Genomic DNA, 13545 nt, shown 5'->3' on the forward strand with positions numbered 1-13545 from the left:
CTCTATTCCTCATGTTTAAAATTGACTTTTAGTCGAGGTCTATGCATTCTTCTATGGATGTGCTAAGGTCTCTGCTATTTCTTAATCTGGTTTTAGCCTTTGACATACACGGTCCCCTTGTCCTCCTAAAGAGCCTTACTTTTTTTCTTGTCATTACCAGTGAATCACCAGTAAGAGCTTCCCTACCTACGACCGCACTATTATCACAGGATTCCCCAAGCCCACCTCCTGTTTCTCATCTTACTAAAGCCTCTTTCCACTGGCATGATGATGACATCTAGCAGTATTCCACAACAACCCCTCTTGACTTACCCCAACCCTGCTGCGGTCTGTACTTGTCAGACTAATACCCAAATCTGGGCAATGAGCAACTGCTGCGGTAAGAGTGGGAAAACAGAAGTCGTTGGCCTTTGTTTCTCTTGGGTTACACTTCTCCCAAATCCACAGATAAAATCTAACTCCCTTTCCGAAGCTGAACCAGATTGTGGCTGTGGTCATATTTGCCTGCACCGATTGTTGGATTTATCCATCTATCGTGGTAATGGGCTCTTCCAGCTCAAAGTACCTGTATTGCCCACTTATCCTCATGCGACCAATTAGCCTACGAACCTGTATGCCTTTGGAGTGAGGGAGGAAACTCTCCCAGTCATGGGAAGAATGTACGAGCTCCTGACAGGCAGCAGTGGAATTGAACCCAGATCACTGGTTCTGTAATAGCATTATGCTCCGCTATGCTATCATGCTGCCTCTTCGTTTCTGTGTCATCTCGACAGCCATCTGCTTCACCCTCCATAACTCTGCCTTGCTTCACCTCCTCTTTGAAAATCTTCATCTTTGTCTTTTGTTACCTGATTCTTTCTCCGCGTTGCCTCATTTTTTTTTCTACCTTCTGTAGGCATGAGCTAATGACTTGTTTGCTGTGAATGGATAAGCTAGAATAACTCCATTTAATTATTGCCAATGAAATGTGTGTGTTCTATCCAATTTCAGAAGCTAATTCTGTATTTACCTCAGTACATGTGACAAATAAACCAGTTTACCAGTAAAGGTTGTGGACCTAAAATGTTAATTCCACATCTTCTACCTGTATCCTGAGTACGTAGTTTAATTTTCTTAATGCTTAATTATGGTTATATTGTTGGATAGACTGTGAATTTTGAAAAAGTTTATTTGTAATATTTATGGGGGTCCTCAGCAGGGTGAATAAGAAAATCTTATTTCTGTTTGCAGAGAGGTCATTAAGTCTGCGGCATAGCTTTAAGGCAATAATTGGAATTGGTATATTATTGTTGTCACATGCACCAACTTACTGCCTGTTACTCTGCTGGTGTTTAGGGCAGCAATGAGGGTCCTCCATCTCTGCCTCTCCATACTGTCTCACACAGGTACAGAAGAATTCTTCACTGCTGTTTCTGTTTTTGACCAGTCAGGGTTGTTAACCCTGAGCCAAACTCCCGAACCTGGAAAACTGGTGGACCACTCTAGTCTGGCCTCTACCCTTTGATCTGTTTGGCATGGTGACAGTGGCCATTTTAACTACCAGTGGCTGGCTGGTGGTGCAGTGACATCAGCGCCGGACTTCGGAGCGAAAGCTCCCAAGTTTGAATCCAAGTCGGGCCACCCCCCGAGCATGCTTTCCATCCGTGCCGGGTTGAGCGTCGAGCTAGCCACTCAGCCTCGTAAAATAAAAACAACAAGGGTCGAGTCAGGAACGTTCATATCGTGACCTGGTTAATCCGAAAGGAGACCAATCCTGACACTAAGCGCCAGACAAGAATGGCTGACTGTCTGGTGCGACACGCTATGGAGGAACTACCAGTCCCCACTACTTTGGGCAGTAGGAGAAAACTGGAGCATCCAGAGGAAACGTGCGGTTACAGGGAGTGCGTGCAAACTGGTGCTTAGTGTTATGAGGCAGCAACTCTACTAGCTGTGTCACTATGCTGCTCTTCATGGTTATTTTGGTTTGCAAAAATGTTTGCACTTCCTTTAGAGGAAAGGATGCAAAGCTGTCATTGGTGCTTGGAAGACATTCAGTTGTTGTCGAGGCTGTGCTGCCCGTTAGGAGCATCCATATCACCTATGTACCTGAGAGCATTTGTTTACTGACAAATTTCATTCACCCGTAATCCAGCAGCAGTTCAATTCTAAATGAATAGTTGCCAGTTACTGTTACAGAGTTGTCGATCAGGATTTCCCTACAGATAAGATTGCCAATCCACTAGTCTGAACAGGATTCACCACATTCAATGCATCATCAATGGGGACGGGAGAGGTTCTGGAGGGTTGGAGGATTGCAGATGATGTTCCTTTATTCAAAAAAGGGAGTAGAGATAGCCCAGGAAATTATAAACCAGTGAGCCTTATTTCAGTGGTTGCTAAGTTGATGGCGAAGATACTGAGAGGCAGGATTTATGGACATTTGGAGAGGCATAATTTGATTAGGAATAGTCAGCATGGCTTTGTGAAAGGCAGGTTGTGCCTTACGAGTTTGATTGAATTTTTTGAGAATATGACTAAACACGTTGATGAAGGTAGAGCAGTAGATGTAGTGTATATGGATTTCAGCAAGGCATTTGACAAGGTAACCCCATGCAAGGCTTATTGGGAAAGTAAGGAGGCATGCTACGCAGGTTGACTCTGTGGTTAAGAAGGCATACGGTGCTTTGGCCTTGATCAACCGTGGAATTGAGTTTAAGAGCTGAGAGGTAATGTTACAGCTATATAGCACCCTGGTCAGACCCCACCTGGAGTACTGTGCTCAGTTCTGGTCATCTCACTACAGGAAGGATATGGAAATGGTAGAAAGGTTGCAGAGGAGATTTACAAGGATATTGCCTGGATTGGGGAGCGTGCCTTATGAGAATAGGCTGAGTGAACTTAGTCTTTTCCTTGGAGCGGCGGAGGATGAGAGGTGACCTGATAGAGGTGTATAAGATGATGAGAGGCATTGATCGTGTGGATAGCCAGAGGCTTTTTCCCCAGGGCTGAAATGGCTAACAGAAGGGGGCATAGTTTTCAGGTGCTTGGAAGTAGGTACAAGGGAGATGTCGGGTAAGTTTTTTACGCAGAGAGTGGTGAATGGGCTGCTGGCAACTGTGGTGGAGGCAGATACGATAGGGTTTTTTAAGAGACTCCCGGATAGGTACATGGAGCTTAGAAAAGTAGAGGGCTATGGATAACCCTAGATAATTTCTAAAATAAGTACATGTTCGGCACAGCATTTGGTGGCGAGGGGCCTGTGTTGTGCTGTAGATTTTTCTATGTTTCTATATTTAATTCAGAAATTAACTGTCACTCCAAGCATTCTACTTTCCATGGAATTTTCTTGTCTCAACTTACACTGATCAGGTTTTGATCAATTTAAATGATTCCTGAGCATTATTTACCCTGGAATCACCTGATTGATTAATTTGCAAATGTGCAACTTGATGCTTTATTACAATAAACTTAGATTTGATAGCAATAAATTGTTTTCACCTAGTGATCTATTATTGTGCCTCAAATTATAAGCTATGCAAATTAATTATTTTGTGTAATCTGATCTGTAAACTGATGTAACTATTGTCTGTATTGTTCATAATTTTTTCTGTCAAAATACATTGTTTACAATATGTCTACACATTCTTTCAGTTGAGTTATTCAAACTTCTTCCTCAATAGGTATTCAAGAAACCTTGGCCCTCTATAATGCGTACCATTTATGGCAATCATGAACGTTTTGAAACCACCTATTTTAAAAAGTTTCCTGGATATTTTGTCACTGGAGATGGTTAGTTTCTTTAAGAGGTGTGATGAATATTTAAATAGGGCTTCATCTGTTAAAAGTGTAATTGGTCCTTCATCCCAGTGCAGTTTTGAGATCTTGCTACGCTAAACTCAGTGGCCGTGCTTCCCTATGTTATGAAACTATCTACTTTTATACTTTTAAGGTCAGACCAGTGAAGGGTGTGTATGTGTGGGGGGGGGGGGGGGGATTGGTATTCGTTCCTGAACCAAGAGAAAGTGAAGAGGAGTTTTGACGTACAGCACGTGCACAAGATCACATTTAGTTTAGAGAGGATATGTTATTTCAAGGATTAGAAGTAGCTTTAAAGTTTGGATGAAAGTTTAGAAAGGGAGTGAGGGTTTTTATTTTAACTGTGTGTAGTTATAAGCTGGGATTTTCTACCTGTGACCAGCATTATTTACAGTACCATAAGGAAAGGGCAGGTGAAAGGGAAGATTGGATGGCCGTACTGGGTACAGATTTGATGGACCAATTGACTTCCTGTGCCTAGCAAATCTATGATTCTTGTCTGTCCTGAGACCACAAGCGGATCCTTTGACTGTAGAAAACAGATTGTGAAGGTCTGAAATTTCAGTCAAGCATCATGTTTTTTAAGATATTAATTACCAATATTTTTATTTAATCTGTATTCTTTTTTATTATTATTTATTGCAACACCAACAAATTACATTCAATACAACCAGTTACCAATTACATTTGATTGTTTAACCCAGCGAACCCCCAACCTTAATCTGTATTCTGTAATCTGTATTTAATCTGTATTCTGATTCAGTTTTTAAATATGTAAATAGAATTTAAATATATTGAGCTTTAAATGATTTTACCTTGGCTTGATAGGTTGCAGGAGAGATCGAGATGGTTATTACTGGATCACAGGAAGGATTGATGACATGGTGAATGTATCTGGTAAGATTTATAGTTTAAATTTATTCTCCTTCGTAGACACCCCTTTGGGATTGAGGATGATTTGCTTTCAGTTCTGAGATGCTTGAAATAGCCAGTGAGAGAGACCCTGCCATAGGAGTGCTGGATGAGGCAGGCCTGGGTAATTTTGGATGTCCTCTGCCATTATATTGGGCTTTGAATGGATTTGAGGTTTTCAGTGCATTTTGAGCAAAGGGGAGCAGGGGTATGACAGAGATTCCCAGGGACCAGAACAGCTGTTACACTTTATCAAGGAAGCTTTGAGAGCACTGTTGTTTCCTCTGTTGACCTTCAGCCCTTCACTTAATGGAGATTGGCATGAATATGTCAGGGGAATGGAGCAATTAAAGAATCACTTGAAACAAATGGGTCCATTCTGATCATTAAAGGTTTATTGTTTTACACCAGTAGGGAGAAAGCTGCTGAGTGTCTTGAGCAACATCTCCACTGACAAAGGAAGTCATATTTGCATATACAGTATCTTCTGTCAGCCCACCATGGCTGACCACAGATCCACTATAGCATCAATTAGTTACATTCTTATCTAACTCAGTTAACTATAAAGCATCACAGGGCTATTTGATGGACAACTCTAAGTCATCCCATGATATTTTCCAGACCCTTACCAACTATCCTTGGCTTTGTACAATAGTTCCCAGTGTTCGGGATTCCTCTGAGCTGATAAGTGGGGCTCTGTCAAACAGCCTGCTCCTGTAGTTACCACAGGAATGTGGATAGATGTCACAATGCCTTCATTCAATCTATAGTTCTTCATCTTATAGTACAATATGCAATTATGATGATATATTGTTACATGTAGCTGCCTATGCTGTGGCTTACTGTGTGTGAGAGGGAAAGAGAATCATTGACTAAAATCCATATCTGGGGAGTAAATCAAATATTGAAGAATCAACACTTGTATAAGTGAAGTAGTAAAGAGCTACGTTGACAGTCTGACTTGAGTTGCTTTATTGGGTCAGACCTGCTGCCAGGTCCCAGACTGAAGCTAATCTGCACTGCACAGACTGCAGTGTTTCAAATAATGTGGAAAATTTCACTTAGAATGCAGCTATGTAACCCATTTCCTGAAAATTCCTTAAGGGACTCTTTGATGTGAACCTTCTTTATGCTATGGAGGGCTTTCTACCAGTCTTCACTGAAAGTGGTAGCGATTCAGGAGAACACAAGTAAATTCCTGGTCGTCATACCATTTAGTTAGAAAAGCCGCAGAAATTATGCATTAAATTATTAACATATGTGCCAATGAATTGCCCAAATATTTGAACTCCGATTCTTATTTGCTTTTTTCCGTTGGAGCTTTCTTCTAAAGTATGATAGAACCTTAAATTTCCCTTTCAATTTAATTACTTGGGCTGGATCTACTAATGTTTGTATTCTGTACACTTAGTAATAAACTGCCTCTGGAACCCAATCACCTTTTCTGAAGTCAGTCTCTATTCAATCAGTCAATGATTAAATCTGCCACAGCAATAAATCTATGACCCCCATCTCTGCCTTGGACTTAAGATTCTCTTTTTTCAACATTCAAGACTTAGTTGGATCAATAAACTGGAGATACTCAATACAATACAATCAGTGTAATAAGCCAAATTTACTACTTGAGTCTCAGCTACATTAACTCATTTACAAATAACAATTGCATCAAATCTTTGTATATTATGTTTTCTTTCAACTAAATTGCTCCTCCACCACCTTTCTATTTCCTAAATAAGCATGTTTACTTAATCTTAAATCTAGATCTGCCTATTACTTCATTTTCCCCTTTTCTCATATTTGTCAGTTAGTGACACAGTATTTCTTAATCATGCTTTGCCTTTGTTTTATCTTTCTCACCTGCCTATCTTTATTTGCTTATTTTATGTTCATTCATGTAAATCTATTTCTTTACATTTTTCTGCTTTAAACTATTTCCCTCATGAATATTATGCAAGGTCAGCTGTGGCTAGATTGGTAGTTATTTTGTCTTTAACCTGAAGGCAGGTTCACATTCCACTCCAGAAGCCTGACATTTAGTGCATTATTTAGAAAGTACTGCATCATCAGAGATGACATCTGATCACACAGATTCACTGGCTTCTTTTGAAGAACAGGGAGCTGCTCCCTTTTGTCCTAACCAATATTTATCTCTAACTGATTTAATCACGTTGAAGGTGTAAATGATCTTTATCACACTACTGTTTGTGGATGCATGCCCCCCTGCACAAATTACCTGCTCTGATTATTTCAGAAGTAGTTGGTTCTCTTTGTGGTCTGATTGTGAAGTGTCCAGATATGGTGGAAAATTCTCTGTTAATGCAATTAACTGAGGACAAATCTCAGCCTTGTATTCTGTATACGTACCCTTATAATAAATGTACTTTGAATTTTTGATTTTTTTTTCTCTCTTTCATAGATTCCTTCTTAACAAAAGTCTTTTAAGGCTGGTCTATTGTCCATATGAGGTTCAAATTGTTGTAATATTGCTGCTTTACGATGCTCTGCTTAAAGGAATGAAATATTAACTGTTTATCTTGTATTCAGGGCATCTTTTGAGTACCGCAGAAGTGGAATCTGCATTAATTGAACATGCTGCCGTAGCAGAAGCTGCTGTTGTTAGCCACCCCCATCCTGTGAAGGGAGAGAGCCTCTACTGCTTTGTGACTCTAAAGGATGGACACGAATTTACTAATACACTTGTCACTGAACTAAAAAATCAAGGTAATAAAGTCAATGGAACTAAGATATTGAATAGAATAAAAGGCTCATACATCCCCAGGTAATTAAAAAAATCCCAGACATTAATATTTAGATTTGGGGTAAAAAATTTCAAATCTAGAGGTTTACACTTTCCTGAAAGAAAACAACCTCTAGAACTGCACTGATATCCACAGAGTTATTAGCATTGCCACTTGGCATTAACATTTAAAAGAATCAGCAAGTGTAGGTTCCTGAATGTCACCTCTTTATTTGCCGCAGTTTTCAAGGCATAATTTATTTCCTGAAACCTGTGACTAAGTGAATACAAAGCAAGGAGATCTTACCATGTCACTAGACTCTGTACAAGACTGATTAATGCTTCTGGGGCATCACAGTTTTAAATTGTATAATTCTAATAATTCAATAGTACAAGATCAGGAAGTGTAAGAGAGTGAGTGACACAGCGAAGTGCATCACTGATTACTTTACCTGGTTAAACCTGGGAAAATGGCATTTCTGTGTAAACTAATCCAAGTGCTCTCTATTTGGTGATTTCGCTGCCAATGGAATTTCAGTTGAACTGTAGTTGCAGGATGCTGACGTATGGAATCCAGCAGATTATTTTCGGTATTGTGCATTAAAATTAAATCAAAAGGCCGCACACTGACTGCAACTTAAATGAATGCTGTAATACTGCATTACTTCTGAATGTTTGCCGCTCTCTCATGCGTAAATGCTTTTCAGCTGTCTTTTCTTTCTGTGTGCTGACGTTAACATGTTCCTAAGCATCGGCTTTCGTGAGTTTTGAACCAACGTTACTTGCTCAAAATTGACGTGACCTTTCTGGATTTACTCGAACATCAAGGTGCTTTGCCTGTCTGAAATTCTTTCATAAATTCTCTAGGATCCAAGAAATCCAATTTGAAATCCTCTCTTCTATATCCCTGGTAACAATAGTGTTACTAAATATCGTTACACTCCATGGCACAGTGTAGATGTGGAGAATGATCACAAGATCACAAGACAAAGGGAGCAGAAGTAGGCCATTTGGCCCATCGAGTCTGCTGCACCACTCCACCATGAGCTAAACTATTCTCCCATCTAGTTCCAATTTCCGGCTTTTTTCCCATATCCCTTGATTCCCTGACTAATTAGATACCTATCAATCTCCTCCTTAAACACTCTCAATGATCAGGCCTCCACAGCTATATGTGGCAATGAATTCCATAAATCCACAACCCTCTGGCTAAAAAAAATTTCACCTCATCTCTGTTTTTAATGGGTAACCTCTAATTCTAAGACTGTGGCCTCTTGTTCTGGACTCACCCACCAAGGGAAACGGCCTTTCCACATCTACTCTGTCCAACCCTTTCAACATTCAAAATGTTTCTATGAGATCCCCTCTCATTCTTCTATACTCTAATGAATACGGTCCAAGAGCTGACAAATGCTCCTCATATGTTAGCCCCTGCATTCCAGGAATCATCCTCATAAATCTTCTCTGAACTCTCTCCAACATCAGAACATCCCTTCTAAGATAGGGGGCCCAAAACTGCACACAGTATTCCAAATGAGGTCTCACCAGTAGAGCCTCACCAACACCTCCTTACTCTTATACACTATTCCTCTTGAAATGAATGCTAACATAGCATTCGCTTTCCTTACTGCCCATCCAACCTGGTGGTTAACCTTTAGGGTGTCTTACGCGAAGGCCCCAAGTCCCTTTGCACTTCAAATTTTTGAAATTTCTCCCCATCTAAATAATAATCTGCCTGATTATTTCTTCCAAAATGTACAACAGTACATTTCTCAACATTGTATCTCATCTGCCATTTCATTGCTCACTCTCCTAAACTGACCAAGTCTGTCTGCAACCTTTCCGTTTCTTCAATACTTCCTGCTCCTCCACCTATCTTGGTGTCATCTGCAAATTTAGCCACAAAACCATTTAATCCATAATCTAAATCATCAATATACATCGTAAAAAGAAGCAGCCCCAACACCGACCCCTGTGGAACACCACTAGTAACTGGCAACCAATCAGAATAGGATCCCTTTATTCCCACCCTTTGCTTTCTGCCAATCAGCCAATGCTCCACCCATTCCAATATCTTTCCTGTAATTCCATGGGCTGTCATCTTATTAAGCAGCCTCTTATGCGGCACCTTATCGAAGGCCTTTTGAAAATCCAAATGCATAAACATTCACAGCTTCTCCCTTGTCAATCTTATTTGAGATCACCTCAAAAAATTCCAATAGGTTCGTGAGGCAGGATCTTCCCTTCATGAAACCGTGCTGGCTTGGGCCTATCTTGTCATGCACCTCGAGGTATTTCATAACCTCATCCTTGAGAATCGACTCCGATAACTTTCCAACTACCGATGTCAGACTAATAGGTCTGTAATTTTGTTTTTGCTGCCTCCCTCCTTTCTTAAACAGCGGAACTACATTTGCGACCTTCCAGTCCTCTGGAACCATGCCATAGTCTATTGATTCCTGGAAGATCATTTCCAATGCCTCCACAATCTCCAAAGCCACCTCCTTCAGAACCCGTGGGTGCACCTCATCCGGTCTGGGAGACTTATCTATTCCTAGTCCATTTAGCTTCCCAAGCACTTTCTCTCTAGTAATCTTGACTGTACCTAATTCTATTCCCTGAGACCTCTGGCTATCAGGTATGTTGCTAATGTCTTCCACTGTGAAGACTGATGCAAAATACTCATTTAGTTCCTCTGCCATCTCTTTGTTACCCATTATAATTTCTCCAGCATCATTTTCAATTGGTCCTATATCTACCCGTGTCACTCTTTTACTCTTCATATATTTAAAGATCTCTTAGTATCCATAGAAACCATACAAAAACTACAGCACAGAAACAGGCCTTTTGGCCCTTCTTGGCTGTTCCGAACCATTTTCTGCCTAGTCCCACTGACCTGCACACGGACCATATCCCTCTATACACCTCCCATCCATGTATCTGTCCAATTTATTCTTAAATGTTAAAAAAGAACCCGCATTTACCACCTCGTCTGGCAGCTCATTCCATACTCCCACCAGTCTCTGTGTGAAGAAGCTCCCCCTAATGTTCCCTTTAAACTTTTCCCCCCTCACCCTTAACCCATGTCCTCTGGTTTTTTTTCTCCCCTTGCCTCAGTGGAAAAAGCCTGCTTGCATTCACTCTATCTATACCCATCATAATTTTATATACCTCTATCAAATCTCCCCTCTTTTTATGTTAATTGCCAGCTTCCTTTCATAATTCATCTTTTCTTTCCTAATGACTTTCTTAGTTTCCTTCTGTAAGTTTCTAAAAGTCATCCAGTCCTCAGTTTCCCACTAATTTTTGCTTCCTTGTACGCCGTCTCTTTTGCTTTTATTTTAGCCTTAACCTCTCTCGTTAGCCACATTTGTGCCACTTTTCCATTCGTGATTTTCTTTTTTCTTGGAATATATTTTTCCTGCACTTATTTCTTATGGGAATTTCATCCAGTTCTGCTGTACCATCCCTCCATCTAGCTTACTTTTCCAATCGACTTGGGCCAGTTCCTCTCTCACGCCACTGTAATTTCCCCTGTTCCACTGAAATATCGATGCACCTGATACCAGCTTTTCCTTTTCAAATTTGAAACTGAACTCAATCACATTATGATCACTACTTCCAAGGGGTTCCATTACCTCCAGCTCCCTAATTGCCTCAGGTTCGTTACACAGCACCCAATCCAAAACAGCTGATCCCCTGGTGGGCCTATCCCCTGGTGGGCTTAAGGACAAGCTGCTCCAAAAAGCCATCCCGTAGGCATTCTACAAACTCCCTCTCCTGAGATCCAGTAGCTTCCTGACTTTCCCAATCCACTGACATTTTTCTTCTGACATGCTTTTTCTATTTCCAGCTGTAACTTGTAGTCCACATCCCAGCTGCTGTTTGGAGGCCTGTATATAACTGCTATTAGTGTCTTTTTACCCTTGCCATTTCTTAACGCTACCCACAAAGATTCTACCTCTTCTGATCCTATGTCCCTTCCTTCTAGTGATTTGATATTGTTGCTAACCATCAGGGCCACGCCACCCCCTTTACCTACCTTCCTATCTTTCCTATACACTGTGTATCCTTGGACATTCAGCTCCCAATCACATCCATCATTTAGCCATGACTTGGTGATGGCCACAGTGTCATATCTTTTAACCTGTAGCTGTACAACAAGGTCATCCACTTTATTTCTAATGATTCACCTGTGTTGCATTGAGCTAATTTGAACAAGTTTTTCTAGATTTTGGGAAGGTCCTGATTAGTTGGAAAATTTCAAATGCCCCTATGATCAGATAGCAGAGAACTACAGCCTCCAATATGCTGCCAATGAGAAACCATTATTAAGAGAATAGCTGGACTATTTATAAAATTACAGTGCAATCAAGTAGAGTTATAGCTGACTGGTGGCGTGGCAAGTGGGCCCAAGTTTGAATCTCGCTGGCTCCTTGCATGTTTTCCACCTGTTCTGGATTGAGCCTTGAGCTCGCCAAAACAGACAATTCCAAAGAAACGGCAAGGTTGCCACCCAATGCGCCACAAGGCGTGAAATGAACAAGTAGAGTTAACACGGTGTTATGAAATGCAAATTTTGTTCAACAGGTTTATTAGAATTCTTTGAGGGTTTACTGAGCAGGGTTAATAAAGGAAAACAGCTATGTATAATATATTTGGATTTTCAAAAGGCATTCAGTAAATGCCACGTAAAAGGTTATTATACAAGGGTAAGAGTTAAGTTTATTGTGGTACCATATTAACATGGATATAATTAACAGTAAAGAGTTGAATAAAGAGATTATTTTAAGGTTGGCAGGCTTTAATGAATGGGGTGGAACAGTCTTCAGTGCCAGGGTCACAACTATTTGCAGTCTATATTAATGACTTGGAGAAAGGGATTTAATGTACTTTAACCAGATGCTGATTATATAAAGGTATGTGGGAAAGTGGGTTATATCGAGGACAAAGTTTTTGTGAAGAGATATGAGTAAGTGGCTGTGGGATATTTGGCAGATGGATTATAATGGATTATAATGTGAAGTTACCCAAATTGTAGAACTATTTTGTAATGTTGAAATGGAAATGGACTACAGAATGCTGCTGCAGGGTATGACTACTCTTGTACATGAAAAATAGCAGGTAGATAAGCATTTGGGAAGGCAAACAATGGGGTTGTTGTGAAGGGGTTAAATTATAAAGTGAAGTCTTTTTAGTGATACATGTCGGTGAGACCATATCTGGTGCAGGGTGTACATTTAAATCATGTTAAGATGGGATATACTTGCATTGGAGCTAATAGATTGATTCCTGAAATGAGGGGATGTTCAGTCTATAGTAATTGGGGTTTATAAGAATGACAGATAATTTTATTGAAATACAAACGTTTGTATATCATATCTTGAGAGGGGTTGACAGGGGAGACACTGAGAGAATATTTTCCCTCATGGAGAAACCAGAATGAGGCTCTTTCCATTAATGATGTAGTGAGTTTTTTGAGGGTCACCAATCTTTGGAGGATCTGCTGCAGAGAGATATGGAGGATAAGTTAATGAATATATTCAAGATTAAGATATATTTTTGTCCTACAGGAGAGTTTAAAATTGTGGCAAGGGGGCAGGGAGCCAAAGCCAAGATCAGATAAGACCTAATCTTACTGAATAATGGAGCAAGTTGTAGGGACATATGACCTACTACTGTTTCTTTTTCATATGTTCTTATAAATTGAATCAAAACCTTCCATCCTCTATGAGTGTTTGAAATATTGGTTTTTCATAGATAATATGTACAAACGTTTGTAGATTATTTCATTTGAACACAGCATACAAAGCAACAACTGAAGGTTTATTGTGATTACCACGAGGAGAGCAGTTAACATGTTAATTTTAATTTGCTGAATAAATTTAATTTTAAACAAATCAATTTTTATTTTGAATTTTGCAGTTCGAGAAAAAATAGGTCCTATTGCTACTCCTGATTACATACAAAATGCACCTGGATTGCCCAAAACTCGCTCTGGTATGATATATATTATATATATGATATACATCTATTTATCAATTAATAAGTAAATTAAAAGTTGTAATAAGTTTATAATCTTTGTCTCTTTGTCCTAA

General features: G+C 40.0%; 1 protein-coding gene across 2 annotated transcripts in view; it reads left to right on the forward strand.

The window, feature by feature from the left end:
• The window catches only part of acss2 (acyl-CoA synthetase short chain family member 2), a 72597-nt gene that overhangs the window by 58124 nt on the left and 928 nt on the right, over positions 1–13545 (forward strand). For both annotated transcript variants that reach the window (XM_072241868.1, XM_072241862.1), the window contains 4 exons: positions 3663–3771; positions 4627–4695; positions 7255–7431; positions 13373–13447. In XM_072241868.1, the coding sequence (XP_072097969.1) occupies positions 3663–3771; positions 4627–4695; positions 7255–7431; positions 13373–13447 (430 nt within the window). The remainder of the gene's footprint in view (positions 1–3662; positions 3772–4626; positions 4696–7254; positions 7432–13372; positions 13448–13545) is intronic.

The sequence above is a fragment of the Mobula birostris genome, chromosome 2 (assembly GCF_030028105.1).
Source record: "Mobula birostris isolate sMobBir1 chromosome 2, sMobBir1.hap1, whole genome shotgun sequence".
Lineage (NCBI taxonomy): Eukaryota > Metazoa > Chordata > Chondrichthyes > Myliobatiformes > Myliobatidae > Mobula > Mobula birostris.